The sequence below is a fragment of the Ranitomeya variabilis genome, chromosome 2 (genome assembly GCF_051348905.1).
Source record: "Ranitomeya variabilis isolate aRanVar5 chromosome 2, aRanVar5.hap1, whole genome shotgun sequence".
NCBI classification, from domain to species: domain Eukaryota; kingdom Metazoa; phylum Chordata; class Amphibia; order Anura; family Dendrobatidae; genus Ranitomeya; species Ranitomeya variabilis.
Genome location: NC_135233.1, coordinates 263,230,005 through 263,245,909, shown reverse-complemented (window position 1 = coordinate 263,245,909; position 15,905 = coordinate 263,230,005). Strand labels below are relative to the sequence as shown.

General features: G+C 44.1%; 1 protein-coding gene across 3 annotated transcripts in view; it reads left to right on the top strand.

The window, feature by feature from the left end:
* Positions 1-13,155, top strand: part of PHF19 (PHD finger protein 19) — a 68,818-nt gene extending 55,663 nt beyond the window's left edge. For all 3 annotated transcript variants that reach the window (XM_077284835.1, XM_077284836.1, XM_077284838.1), the window contains one exon: positions 10,067-13,155. In XM_077284835.1, the coding sequence (XP_077140950.1) occupies positions 10,067-10,415 (349 nt within the window). In that variant the 3' untranslated portion in view covers positions 10,416-13,155. The remainder of the gene's footprint in view (positions 1-10,066) is intronic.
* The last annotated feature ends 2,750 nt before the right edge of the window (positions 13,156-15,905 follow it).

Genomic DNA, 15,905 nt, shown 5'->3' with positions numbered 1-15,905 from the left:
ATACACATTTCCCTTCCCCTTTTCTCTCTTCAGTATCCACATACATATAAACAAAAAAAAAAGCCTTGAGAAGCATTTATATACCAATAGGCGGTAGTGCGCATGTGTCTTCTGCGTACCTCTTGGATCTCACTCAGTACTTATCATAGCAACTGCCAGTATGCTCCGCTTGCGATGAAGGAGATCACTTCCTTATGATCGTCATGCGCCAACTGTACCGCCCACTCATCGACGTCAGACGCCATCCTCTGTTGGTTAATAGAGCAATTGCGTATCTTTACCTGACTAGATCAGCGATTTATTTTACCCGGCCATGCCTCCCACTTATGACATGCACTCAGGAAGAAGCCAGAGCAGCGAAACGCATGTAGGGGTAAAGGTGGCAGACCATACCAACCCCGCTGTATCAACCCCATTGTGAACAGTACACTCCTTTTATCCATGTAAAAATCTGCAATAGACTTACTATCCCTTAAGCGATTCAAGTTCACATGAGAAGGATTATAAGAGTTGCATAAACTGTGGACAATAGGGGGAGTGAGAAGGACTTTATGAGATATGTAAATTGTGGATATTGTTAAATATATAGGAACAGTTTACTGCACTAGCACTTATTAATTTTTCCTTTTTTACACATATTTCCCTGTACTACTAGTCTGATAAAGCTAAAAACTAAATGGTCTGCACCTACTTGAGGTATCCTTGCTTCTCAATGATTTTATTGTAATTTTTAATATGCAATTTTTTTTAAAATTCGTTTATTAATTGCAGAGTAAATCATACAATACACACATTTGCATTTGTTTCTATCATTATCCATTATGACATACAGTGTGAATCGTTACAATGCATCATCACATCTGGAGTATTACAGGAGTAATAAACGGTGCATGTCAATCACAAGTATCCTATTGTATAACCTTAACTACATCAACTACTAAAAGAACGCCGCCAAAAGAAAATTCCGTATAAATTTCACCCTGTAAGCAATGTCCCCAAAACCACAGACCCTACTTCCTACGTGTATATTAAATTGTTATAGATTATAGAGTATGATGGGAGGAGTTCCATTTACCCCATGTTTTCTCAAATTTATCTGGACATCCTCTATTCTGATATAATGTCCGTTCATACGGGATAATTGAGTTCACTAAACCCACCCAAGCTCTAAGAGATGGGCAAGAACCACCCATCCATCGCAGCGCCAGTACCTTTCACGCCAGAAGCTGTCTCTCGCAAAAAAATCCCAGTGTGGTGGTCCCAAGCCTCCGCATCCCACACCCCAAATAAACAGGTCAATGGCTCAAGTGGGACAGGAATCAACAACAAGGATGTCAATAATGTCGTCACCTCTTTCCAATAATGAGAGATAACGGGACAATTCCATATCATATGAATAAAATCCGCATCACTTAAGTGACATCTCAGACAATCTGACGAATGGAGACGACCCATTTTAAAAAGACGAGTCGGGGTCAGATAGGATTGATATATAATGTATAGCTGAGTCATCCTATTGTTAATTGATGGGGAAACCTTAGTTGGAGATTCCAAAATGTCGTTCCATTCTTCCCCCAGTGTATCTGGAAGAAGCCCCTCCCACCTCCTCTTAATAGAATCTATAGTAGACCCCTCTCCTATGGATAATAGATAAGTGTATAAAGAGGAGATAAGTCCTTGAGGACCTTGTGAATTGAGAATTCCTATCAATGGTAGAGATGAAATGGCTCGACCCGTACCCATATTTCGCACGTGTGATTGAAAGGCTGATCTCAATTGTAGATAGCGGAAAAACTGGGATCTTGAGATGTTATAAGTATTTTGTAATTGTTCAAAGGAGGTAAAAAAAACCCTGGTTATGTATATTGCCTATTGAGAGAACACCGTGTGATATCCAAAATTCCGTGGATGGGTGGCCCAATAATCCCGGGAAATAACTGTTATTCCACAGTGGCATTTCTGCCACTATATCAACAAATTTAGTTATTTTTTTAATTTGACTCCATATTGATCTTGCCAACCGAAGCAAAGGTAGCAAACGGGGAACACCAACCCTCTCCATTTCCAAAAACCCCAACGGACAATCAATCCGAGCAGAATAAAGCAGATGGCTCTCTGAATTAGGGCGAGAATTAGAATTGTTGGGCATCCATTTATTTATCATTTTAACCTGCCCGGCCAGATAATATAAGTAGAAGTCTGGCAAAGCTTCTCCTCCCCCCGCCTCGGTCTCTGCAGAGTAGATAGCCTAAGTTTAGGCCTACTTTTCCCCCATATAAAAGACGTGGTTAGGGAATTTAGAGTCGCAAAGAGGGATTTAGGTATTGGGACAGCACTGTGTTGAAGGCAGTAACTTAATTTGGAGAGCAGTATCATTTTGATCAAATTAATGCGACCAGCCACAGAGAGAGGGAGTTTATCCCAGGTAGTAAATTTGGAGTTTACCAGATCTATTAATGGGTAAATATTAAATTGTAAATCAAATCTACTATGTTGAGACATATGGATTCCCAGATATTTGAAATTGGAGACAATGGGCAACAACGAGAGAGTTTCAAGACGTGACATTGGAATATGAGAAAGAGGCATCAGGGCGGACTTATCCCAATTTATATCAAGACCAGAGAATTTTCTGAATTTGTCTATAATCGTTATTACTTTTGGTAGCGTATCCTCTGTTTGATCCATAAATACCACCATATCATCAGCATAAAGACCAATAATATCTACCCGATCTGCAATGCGTATCCCCTTGATGTCAATGGAGGACCTCATCCGTATTGCCAGAGCCTCTATCGCCAAGGCAAATAGAGCAGGGGAAAGAGGGCATCCCTGGCGAGTTCCTCTATGTAAAGAAAAGGGCTCAGATATTGAGCCATTCACTATCATACGCGCCCTGGGTTTCGTATATAATGTACCTATCCCTTTCAGAAATTTGTCCCCAAAACCGTACCTCCGCAAACATGCAGATAGAAAGGACCACTCAAGGGAGTCAAAAGCTTTGGCTGCATCCAGCGATGCCAATGCCCACTTATTATCTGGCTCTAAAGAGCTATATTGAATAACCGACTGGGCCCGTCTAATATTGATGGAAGTGCTTTTCCCAGGCATAAACCCAGTTTGGTCCGGGTGTATGAGATCTAATATAATCGTATTCAGTCTGGTAGCCAAAATTTTAGTAAAGATTTTATAATCTACGTTCACTAGAGATATAGGTCGATACGATCCACAATCGAGAGGATCTTTCCTGAGTACAATAATATTGGCATCATAAAACGTTTCAGGGACAGGTTCTCCCTTCCATATTCCCCCGAGTACCTTCAATAGAAGCGGTGCCAACTTATCCCTGTATTTTCTATATAGCTCAATGGGAAACCCATCAGGACCCGGGGCCTTCCCAGTAGCCATGTCTGCTATAGCTTGTTCCACTTCCTCCAAAGTAAACTCAGCATCCATAAAGGCTTGTTGGGACGGGCTCAGCGAGGGGAACGTTATATCTGATAAATAATCCAAACATTCATCAGTATCAAAACCGCTACTAGATTTATATAATGAGTTATAATAATCGTGAAAACATTGAAGTACCTCATCAGTAGAGGATACTAATGAGCCATCAGGCACACGGATTTGTAATATTGTGTTGGAGGTGTTGTGTTGGCGTACTAAGAACGCCAGGAGTGTACTGGCCTGGTTCCCCAGCTCAAAATAGGACTGACGGATAAAGAATAATTTGCGTTTCGACTTAACGTCTATATGTTGGGTATACAATCTCTGGGAGGTAAGCCATTCAGCCCTGTTACTGCTGGTCTGATTTGCTATATATGTAGCCTCTGAATCCTTTAATCGTTGCTCCATCTCATCATCCCCCCTCGCCGTCACCCTTTTAATGTAGGAAATTATAGAGGAAAAGCACCCCCTTAAATATGCCTTAAGGGTGTCCCAAAATAAACCAAAATTCTGGGGTTCCGGATGTGTTAAAATAAAACAATTTAATTGGTCAATTGTCCTGTCACTAGAATCTATTAATTTCAACCAGAAAGGGTTTAATTTCCAGGATCTATTGTTATTGGACTGACCATATTTAAGTTTAAGAACTACTGGACTGTGGTCTGAAATCCCTCTGTTGCCATGTTCAACATTATCCACCTGCAGTGCCACGCCACTAGATCCAAATATATAGTCTATACGAGATAAAGATTGTTTAGTGGATGAGTGGCAGATATACCCCCTAACCTCCGGGTGACTTATTCTCCACAAGTCCAACCAACCGCTGCCATCCATAAACAGTGCCAGCTGGGAAGGGGACTGGGGCAAGGACTCCCCGGATACTGTGTTATCCAATCTTACTCTGTCCATGGAATGATCCATGACTAGGTTAAAGTCACCCATACAGATAACATTGGCATCTGGATATTTTAAGGAGAAACCCAATGCCATACAGAGAACCGACATATTAGCGGGGGGAGGATTATAAACACATAGTATCACATATTCACACGAATTAAGAAATGCATGTACAAAGACAAAACGGCCCTCAGGATCTCGCTGTGCTTCTCTCGCCTCCCATCTAACCCCTCTGTGTATCACCAAGGAGACCCCTCTTGAGTAGCTAGTATGAAATGCATGGAGCGACCACTGTACCCATGGCTTTTGTATACATCGAACCGTATCCCTAGTCAGGTGTGTCTCCACCAATGCCACAACATGAGGATTGTGTTTTTTGATCTGTGAAAATACCTTGATTTTCTTCCGAGGAGTCTTAATACCCCGTATGTTCCAGGTCATATATATAATTTCAGATCCCATATTTATATATAAAGGGAAAAATAATATATGTCAACGTTATTCGGGCGTGATTCAGAGACACCCCACAGAGCAAAAAATTAATATTGGCGGTAACCATATACATCAAACAGTCAAAACTAGTGCATAAAATCAAACCCAACAGAACTTGAACAATGGAGGAGCATGCTTCCATACTCCTACAGTCAAATAGAAACGGGGATACCCTCACTGAATTCAGTGTCTGGTATTGTTGACATCTTTCGCACCCACGTGAAGAGCTCTATTTATATTGCCTTTAGATAAAGATCCCAAATTAGGAGTTTTTTTGCGCATTGGACCCCTTGTGAGACCGCAACTATTCGGCCACCTCTGCTGGGTCTGTAAAAAATAGAGAGGATCCGTCATGGACAATGCGGAGACGGGCTGGATAGAGCATGGAATAAATGATATTCTTGTCTCTAAGTTGCTTCTTGACTTCCATAAATCGTGCTCGCTGTTTCTGGAGCTCCATGGAGAAATCCGGAAAAATCGATATGATAGCATTGTTGAGTTTGATGGGGCCCTTCTGCCGTGCCAAACGAAGAATAGCATCTCTATCTCTGCAATTAAGGAGGTGTGCCAGAAAAGGTCGAGGCGGAGTTCCAGGGGGCAGAGGTCTCGTTGGGACCCTATGGGCTCTTTCCACCGAGAACGTTGAGGAGAATCCATCCCCCAGAGTGGTCTTAAGCCAGTCTTCCAGGAATTGCTCAGGCTGCTGACCCTCCGATCGTTCCAGGAGACCGATAATTCGAATATTATTGCGACGCAGTCTGTTTTCCAATTCATCTGCCTTTTGTTTCCAAGCGTTTACGGAGCCAGCAGCTTTTGTCAATTTAGCTTCCATAGGAGTGATAGTATCTTCTATATGAGACACTCTGGTTTCAACCTCCGAAATATGCCCTCTCATAGCTTGCATGTCGTGTCGCAAACGACCCACCTCAGTATGCACATCCTCTATTTTCTCCGTAAGAGAAGATCTAGTGAGGGAGATAGCCTGCATTCTACTCAGATGCTTGTTTAAGTCCATGTACACACGTTCGGTATTTTTCGCGTTTTTTTCGCGTTTTTTCGCTATAAAAACTTGATAAAAACGCTAACATATGCCTCCCATTATTTTCAGTGTATTCCGCATTTTTTTGTGCAAATGTAGCCTTTTTTTCCGCGAAAAAATCGCATCGCGGAAAAAAAAGCAACATGTTCATTAAAATGCGGAATTGCAGGGGATTCCGCACACCTAGGAATGCATTGATCTGCTTACTTCCCGCACGGAGCTGTGCACACCATGCGGGAAGTAAGCAGATTATGTGCGGTTGGTACCCAGGGTGGAGGAGAGGAGACTCTCCTCCACGGACTGGGCACCATATAATTGGTCCAAAAAAAAGAATTAAAATAAAAAATAGTCCTATACTCACCTTCGATGTCTTCCCGCCTCTCCGCTGCATGCTGCCGCTTCGGTTTCTATAGCTGGTGTGCGGTGAAGGACCTGCGATGACGTCACGGTCTTGTGATTGGTCGTGACCGCGACGTCATGGAAGGTCCTGAACCACACCGGCATCTATAGGAACGGACGCCTGCAGGTGAGTATAACCATTTTTTTAATTTTTTTTATTATTTTTAAACATTCTATCTTTTACTATAGATGCTGCATAGGCTGCATCTATAGTAAAAAGATGGTCACACTTGTCAAACGCTATGTTTGACATGTGTGACCAACCTGTCAGTCAGTTTTCCAAGCGATGCTACAGATCGCTTGGAAAACTTTAGCATTCTGCAAGCTAATTACGCTTGCAGAATGCTAAAAAAAAGGCGAAAAAAACGCAAAAAAAAAATGAGGATTTCTTGCAGAAAATTTCCGGTTTTCTTCAGGAAATTTCTGCAAGAAATCCGGACGTGTGCACATACCCTTAGAGTCAGTTCGTCTTGTTCTCCCTCCTCATTACTATCAGAAGGACGGCCCTTACGCTGGGCAGGTGCAGGATTATTTCTGAGAGTGCGCAAGTTATCAGAGGAATCATCTCTGGCGAATTTCCTCAATTTATCGGCAGCCCCTGCTCCCTTAGAGTGTTGCATGGTAGGCAGTTAAAAGAACTCCACAAAGTAATCCCAATTATAGTTGTAGATAAACCGAACTCTGACTTCAGGTCCTGTATAATATTGGACTGTACTCCAAAGGGGCCACGAGATTGGCAGATAATGATAATGAGGATCACAGGGTGGTCGTTTTGATGTTTACTCGGGCCCTATATAACTGAGCGGGCTCTCAGTCTGTGCACGGGGAGGGCATCAGGGAGGGGGTTAATTCCCAATATTATGGTGCTGCTAAATGAAGCGGCTGTATGATAGGGGGGGCGCAGGGCCCAATATTTCAGGGCACACACCGCACCACCCCTCTAGTTCCTTATATGCTCGTTCTCCTTCCAAGCAGCACCGCAGGTATATGAGGCGCCGCTCCCCTTGCTGTTAGGGAGCGCGCTGTATTGATGGCCGCTGCACCCCGTGGACACCGCTATCCCCCTCAGGCCTCCCAACTTCTGTGCACAAGCACAGCTCTCACCGCTGCGATCCTGCCACTGTCAGCTCCGATGAGGAGAAAGCCCGGCTTCAGCAGGAGACGGCGCCGCGTCCTGTGTCCCGGAGCGCGCGCACCGAAGATGGCTGCCACTGCACATGGATCCTCCTGGTGTCTCTGTCCCTGCAGCTCCCGCCGCCTCAGATCACCGCGGCAGCCGTCCTGAGGGCTCACAAGGTTCCTCTGGATGTGGGGTTCCAGCCCCTGTCGGTACCACTTGCTAATATGAGGTATATGTGGCAGGATTAAATTAGGATGTATGGAGCTCTCACTCAGTGCGTCCTTCTCCGGCTACATAGCCACGCCCCCTTTAATATGCAATTTAAATAAAATTTGGAACTTTTATTATAGTCATAGATCTCTTGGTCTGGATATTTTATCACAGATTTATGGTTTTTCATATGCAATTAAAGTGCTATGTATTATTTTGGGACATATAGTAACAATTCATATAAATCCTACATCTGTGAACATTTGGTTTTCTGTTTATTGTGAAGCAAACAACAAATAGGACAAAATAACTGAAAACTTCAGCATGCATAACTATTAACCCCCCTCCCCAAGGCACTATCCATTTTCCCTGTCCCTTCTGCTGAAAAACATCCCCACAACATGATGCTGCCATCACCATGTTTCACTGTGGGAATCGTGTTCTTGGTGTGATGAGCTGTGTTGGTTTGGCTCCAGACATAGCGTTTACCTTGGTGGCCTGAAAGTTAAATTTTCGTCTCATCTGACCACAGCACCTTCCTCCATACATTTGGGGAGTCCCCAACGTCTTTTGGCAAACTCAAGATGAGCCTTACAATTTTTGCGTGTAAGTAAAGGGTTTTTTTTTCTGCCCACTCTTCTATAAAGGCCACCTCTATGGAGTGTATGGCTTATTGTGGTCATATGAACATCTGCTTAGGAACTCTGCAGCTCCTTCAGGACTACCTTTGGTCTCTGAGCTGCCTCTCTAATTAATGCCCTCTTTGCCAGGGATGAGAGTTTTGGTGGACGGCCCTCTCTTGGCAGGCTTGTTGTGGTACCATGTTATTTCCATTTGATGATAATGGATTGGATGGTGCTCCGGGGGATCATCAGACATTGAGATATTTTTTTATAACCCAATCCTGACTAGGACTTCTCATCAACATTGTCCCTGACTTGTTTGGAGATCTCCTTGATCTTGATGGTGTTTGGTTAGTGCTGCCTCTTGCTTAATCATGCTGCAGCCTCTGTGGCCTTTCAGGGTATATACTGACCAACATGCGACACTTAGATTGCACACAGGTGGACGTCCTGTCACTAAGCATGTGACTTATGAAGGGAATTGCTTACACCAGAAATTTCTAGAGTCTTCATAGCAAAAGGGGTTAATACTTCTGCACATGACCATTTTTGGTTATTTGATGTCATAAATTGAACTTATGCCTATATTTTTCTCACTTCACCAACTTAGACTATTTAGTGCTGCTGAATCACACACAAATCGGAGTACAAAAATATTAGGCTGGGTTCACATTGCGTTAACAGTAGCCCGTTCAACACATACGTTAACGGGCTGCTGTTAACGCAAGTGCCGGTATGGCTGCCCACTAGCGCAGATAGAGCATCTGCTAGCTCTATCTGCACTAGCGGTGACGAACCCGGAAACACTGCAGCCCGCGTCTCAGGGTCTGTCACTCAATGACGGAACATCGCTAGCGCACGGCCATTGTGGGCGTGCGATGTGTCCGACATTGCATTCAATGGCGGCGTTAACGGACTACGTTACACCGCGTTATGCCGTGGTGTAACGTAGTCCGTTTAACGGACTCGCAGAACGCAATGTGAACCTAGCCTTAAACACAGGGTGCAATGTAACAAAATAAGTAAAAAGCCAAGTGGGTGAATACTTTCGCAAGCCACTGTGTGTATACTGCCTTCATATTCTGATGATTTCACATTTTTGCTTCTAACAGGCTATGAAATAAATGTAGAACAGTTTATGAAATGTAAAGAGCCGGATTCAGTTTATATGAATTGCATTAATTTATGTAAACATCTGCTAAACTGCGTAATTCGTTTTCCTTTTTCCTTTATTTGGTATTATTACACACTAATTTATTATGTATATCTGATGAAGGACAGTGAGACCCAAAAATGTCAAAAATCTGTTTATACACAATTCTTGGAAAGAATAAATCAGAATTCTTTGAGTGCTGGATTTCATTTTTTTTCTGTATCTCAATGTTTAGGTCGCTGTTTCTATTTACTGACAGCAATCGGAGACATTGAGGCCATGTGCGCTGCGGATTCCATTGCAGAATTTTCCGCAGCGGTTTTGATAAATCCGCAGTGCAAAACCGCTGCGGTTTTTACTGCGGATTTATCGCGGTTTTTATTGCGGTTTCCGCTGCGGTTTTTCGCCTGCAGTTTCCTATTGGAGCAGGTGAAAAACCGCTGCGGATTCCGCACAAAGAATTGACATGCTGCGGAAAATAAACCGCTGCGTTTCCGTTTTTCCACAGCATGTGCACAGTGGTTTTTGTTTTCCATAGGTTAACATTGTACTGTACACCGCATGGAAAACTGCTGCGGATCCGCAGCGTCAAAAACGCTGCGGATCCGCAGCAAAAACCGCAACATGTGCACATACCTTTAAGCTACAAAAGTTGCAGTTTTCTTATTTTCTGCGTCTGTTTACAGGGGCTACGTAGGAAGCAGGAAGAGAAAGTTGACATCAAAGATGTATCCACCCATTGAATCAAGGAGGCTGGTGGTGACCCACTCCGACCAGCAGAACAGCTGCACCAGCGACTTAATAGAGTATACCAGGGCATCCGACTTCCAAGACAATGGCATCGATGGCCACACCTATGAAAGCATCAGCAAGGATGACATGTCACTGCCGCACCTCAAGACCTCCATCACTAATTACTTTGGCGCTGCAGGCAGATTGGCTTGTGGAGAGAAGTACCAGGTCCTGGCACGGAGAATAACCCCAGAGGGAAAAGTTCAGTACCTGGTGGAGTGGGACGGCACAACTCCTTACTGAGAGATCTATAACCTAAGTATATATCATGTATCTTAGTCAAGTAACCAAAGCTGGGGTCTGCTGGCAGCAGGCGATGGCACTAGCCAGGCGTGTGCTGCCTAATCGGCCCCTGTGCAGGTGTCAGAGACTTATTAACCAGCTGCAATTATGAAGAAAGCACTTATGCAGGGTACAAGGCCCGCGACCTCTTGATCAGTCAGTACTGACAATGAGGAAATGATTGTGGTTTTATATGGCACGGTAATACGGCCACCAACTATAGTACAGGCGTCACTGACACCACAGATGTGAACACTTCAGCACTGCCTCATCAAGACCTCTGCTTACCGTCAGTGAATGAAAACAGTTCGGTGCACAGCTAAGGACTTGTTACAGTTACATTCAGTAACCAAAACTCTGTGACCTGCAGTGTCTGGACTCCAGACTGATACATTGTAACAAAATGGCAGGAGAAAGGTGTGTGCTGCTGCTATATTTCGTTCACAGAGGATTGTTTCAGCTGTGCACAGTTGTCACAAACCTCCAGCTGTGAGGAGTATTTTGACTTGGACAGGCTTCTGGATGGAAACAAAAAAACAATTTCCATTTCACTGACAACAAGCAGAGATCTTGAAATAATGATAAATTGAAATGCAAACTATAGTTATAAGATGCAGTACATAATTTTTATGTCCATATGATGTAATGGGCTCTATGCGTCCTAAAGGGCAATAGACGGGGGCTGTCACCATCAATTTATGCACTGGGAGTCATTGTAAGCCTTATCTCCCCTTGCAGGGTCCAAAACGCTTTATCACATGTAGTAACGTTTTGATGGCAACCCTTCTGGGATGTCAGCGGAGTGGGAGGAGCTTGCAAAGCATCAATAAAGTGGGGGCTTTTCTCGGGACATTAGCAGGGTGACGGGTGCTCCCGGTACTTCAGCTGAATGGGGGGAGCTCCTATGATGACATCTTGGTGGGGGAGCTTCCAGAATGTCAGCAGGGTGGGGGAAGTTCCCAGGACGTCTGCAGATTGAGGGGAACACTCAATCTGTCAGTGGGATGGGGGGAGCTCCCGCGATAACAGCTGGGTGGAATAAAATTCTGGAATGTCAGCTGGGTGGAGGGTGCTCCCAGGCCCTCAGCTGGGTGAGGGGAGCTCGCAAGATGAAAGCTGGGTGGAGGGAACTTCTGGGATATCTTCCGGGTGGAGGGAGCTTCCAGGACATCGGCTGGGTGGAGGGAGCTTCCGGGACGTCACCTGGGTGGGGGGTGCTCCCGATACCTCAGCAGGGTGTGTAGCGAGCTCCCAGGATGAGTTGGGTTGGGGGAGCTCCAAAGATGACAGTGGGATGGTGGGAGTCTGTGGCTGCCCACCCCAGCTCATACACCCATGAAAAGGCCCATAAGCTCTACCACTGACAGTTATTTCTTCCGGCATACATGCAATACTGAGAACAAGGTGATCAGGTAGGAAATTTACTAGTCCTGATTTTGCATACCCCAACTTCACCTGTTGGGGGACAGTCCAGAGACCCCCAGTCACATAGTTGGCCTATTCAGACAACTTTAATGTGTGTCAGGTCTTTAGATTTTTAGAGAGGGGCCCTTTAGATGAGCAATGGCATTCAGGGTGCTCCATGAAAAGTATGGCTGCTATATATGGTGACAGACACTGATTGTGTCCTTGTTTCTAATAGGTGGGCTAATAAAATATAATCTGAGAGGCCGGTAAATGATGTAGTGAAGGGCACTGCGTGCACCTGGGGCAGTATACAGCGAGTGAAATAAGTATTGAACACGTCACCAATTTTCTTAGTAAATATATTTCTGAAGGTGCTATTGACATGAAATTCTCACAAGATGTCGATAACAACCCATCCAATCCACACAGGCAAAGAAATCACCATAAATGTCCATAAATTAAGTTATATGTAATAATGAGAAATGATACAGGAAAAAAGTATTAAACACAAAAAGAAAGGTGACAACTGCCATGGAAAATTCTGATACCTTCTGAAATCTGTCAGTAATTAGAAAGCAATCCTGCCACTTAATGAAAAATAATATCAGCTGGTTCAACTAATGCCTATAAAAAGGTGTCTCATTAACAAGGTGCCACACAAGAAACATCTCATGATAGGAATACCCAGTGAGCTGTCTTGTGACCTTCACAACCTTATTGTTGGAAAACATACTGATGGCATTGGTTACAGAAGAATTTCTAAACAATTGAAGGATCCAGTGAATATTATTGTTGGGGCCATAATCCAGAAGTGGAAAGAACATAATTTCACCATAAATCGGCCATGACCAGGTGCTTCCCGATTTCAGACAGAGGAGTGAAAAGAATTATTAGAGTTGTCCAAGGACCACCTTTGGAGAGCTCCAGAAAGACCTGGAATCAGCAGATACAATTGTTTCAACGAAAACTATAAGTAATTCACTCAACCTGCATGGCCTGTATGCACGCTTACCAAGACACCATTACTGAACAAAAAAGCATGTTCAAGTGTTTGCTCAACAACATTTAGACAAGCCTGTGAAATACTGTGAGAGTATAGTCTGGGCAGATGAGCCCAAAATTGAACTCTTTGGCTGCCATAATACACATCATGTTTGAAGGCCAAAAGGCACTGCATATCACCCAAAAACACCATACCAACAGTGAAGTATGGAGATGGGAACATCATGTTGTGGGGCTGTTTTTCTGTATACAACACTGACAAACTTCATATAACTGAAGGATGAATGTACAAATACACTCACCGGCCACTTTATTAGGTACACCTGTCCAACTTCTTGTTAACACTTAATTTCTAATCAGCCAATCACATGGCGGCAACTCAGTGCATTTAGGCATGTAGACATGGTCAAGACAATCTCCTGCAGTTCAAACCGAGCATCAGTATGGGGAAGAAAGTTGATTTGAGTGCCTTTGAACGTGGCATGGTTGTTGGTGCCAGAAGGGCTGGTCTGAGTATTTCAGAAACTGCTGATCTACTGGGATTTTCACGCACAACCATCTCTAGGGTTTACAGAGAATGGTCCGAAAAAGAAAAAAAATCCAGTGAGCGGCAGTTCTGTGGGCGGAAATGCCTTGTTGATGCCAGAGGTCAGAGGAGAATGGGCAGACTGGTTCGAGCTGATAGAAAGGCAACAGTGACTCAAATCGCCACCCGTTACAACCAAGGTAGGCCTAAGAGCATCTCTGAACGCACAGTGCGTCGAACTTTGAGGCAGATGGGCTACAGCAGCAGAAGACCACACCGGGTACCACTCCTTTCAGCTAAGAACAGGAAACTGAGGCTACAATTTGTACAAGCTCATCGAAATTGGACAGTAGAAGATTGGAAAAACGTTGCTTGGTCTGATGAGTCTCGATTTCTGCTGCGACATTCGGATGGTAGGGTCAGAATTTGGCGTAAACAACATGAAAGCATGGATCCATCCTGCCTTGTATGGAGCATCTTTGGGATGTGCAGCCGACAAATCTGCGGCAACTGTGTGATGCCATCATGTCAATATGGACCAAAATCTCTGAGGAATGCTTCCAGCACCTTGTTGAATCTATGCCACGAAGAATTGAGGCAGTTCTGAAGGCAAAAGGGGGTCCAACCCGTTACTAGCATGGTGTACCTAATAAAGTGGCCGGTGAGTGTATATCAAGACATTCTTGAAATGAGGGTGGACATTTCAGCAAGAGAATGATCCCAAACACACAGCTCAGTGCTGCTAGAATGGCCCCGCCAATCACTGGACCTGAATCCAATAGAAAATATATGGAAGAAACTAAACATCAGCGTCCATAGAAGGAGCCCACGGGACCTTTAGTATATGAAGACTTTGTGTGGAAAAATGGGCCAATATCACACCTGAGCAATGCATGCGACTAGTTTCTCCATACAGGAGGCGTCTTGAAGCTGTCATCACCAACAAAGGCTTTTGTACGAAGTATTAAATACATTTCAGTAAACATGTTCAATACTTTTTCCATGTGTCCATTCTCATTATTACACACAACCTAATTTATGAACATCTGTGGTTTGATTTCATTGCCTGTGTGGATTGGATTGGTTGTTAAGACAGCTCATGAGAATTTCATGTCAATAGCACTTTTAGAAACATATTTACTTAGAAAGTACTTAATTTGCCTGCTCTATATAGCAGTGAGCAGCATGCTTCCTCAACCTCCCTACCTTTTTTTCTTTCGCACCTTAATTCACTGGCTCCTAATACTGACTGCTAACAGAGAGCAGTGGAGCATAAATGCACAGATGAGTGATACTGACAGGACCTGGGCAGGGGGTGCTGTGGCCGATGTTCCTGGAATATGAGGCTTGGAGCCAGGCGGGCGGTGCAACGACCTTGTCCCTCTGCTGGATCTATTTTGGATTGGCATTAGATAAGTAGAATTACTGGTGTTGAAACCAGTAAAATGGGTCCAATACTCAAAGCGGAAATGAGTTGTGACTGGAGACCGCATGTGACTGATGGCTTCATTGTTGAGGGGGTGTCATGTAGACTGCTCTACTCGGTGGGGGGGATGGGGGGGTCACACCTAATTTTCCCTGGATTATATCTGTTCTGCCTGTATGGGGCACTTTTATGTGAAATGGGTTGTCTCAAAGACACTGTTTCAGTTTACCTCTTATTAAAAATCTCTCTGTGTAATCAATAACGGAGGGATTTTTAATTCCATTGTTGTCTAGGTTACTGGCTACCTCTGCAGTCTATCAGAAGTGGTTGGACTCCTAGGCAATGAGCGCAGAGCTTATGAGTTCAGCTTTGAAGCTGTCTGGATTGCTGGACCTGCCATCTTCGCTGCCCAGGTAATGTAACCTCGCTCACATGCCGCTGGTCCCATCTGTCATTTTTCAGGAGCTCTCAGGAACCTGGAGCAGTGCACAATTGGACAGCTCCTTTATGGGGCATTTGCTGTATTTTCCAGTGCAGTCTTACATTCCTGACAGCATCTTCATGTAGAACATGAGCACTTTTGATTCTTTCAGGCTGGTGATTGGGGTGGAGCGTTCCTCGCTAAGCTCATCCCCGACTATCTGGCTGGTAGTTCCCCAACATATGAGTGTAATGCTCGGTTATCAAGTGCGATAGTTTGTAACAAACGTAAAGATAGTGTTTCTTAGCAGCACATCACCAAATTCAACACGTGCTGCAGAGAATAATGGTATTGTGTGCGCACAGGTCGGTTGTGTTACTGATAATTCTGTGCTAATTACAGAGGACGTGCGGATAAGGTGCTGCGAGTTGGGGGACTACTTGTGACCAAATTACTGCAACAAGCACGGACAAAAATTATGTCCTATCAAATTATCACTAAAATATGGCACCTTTCCCACATGTAGTGCGATGGAGCAGTGATCCAGCGCTGCTCCATCCAGCAGCCACCGGTCACATCTTGTCTGTTTAGCAAGTCCCAGACGAGTCATGCCACCAAAATCATTCTGACATGCAACTATTATAGCGCTGCAAAAATCTAAGTAAATCA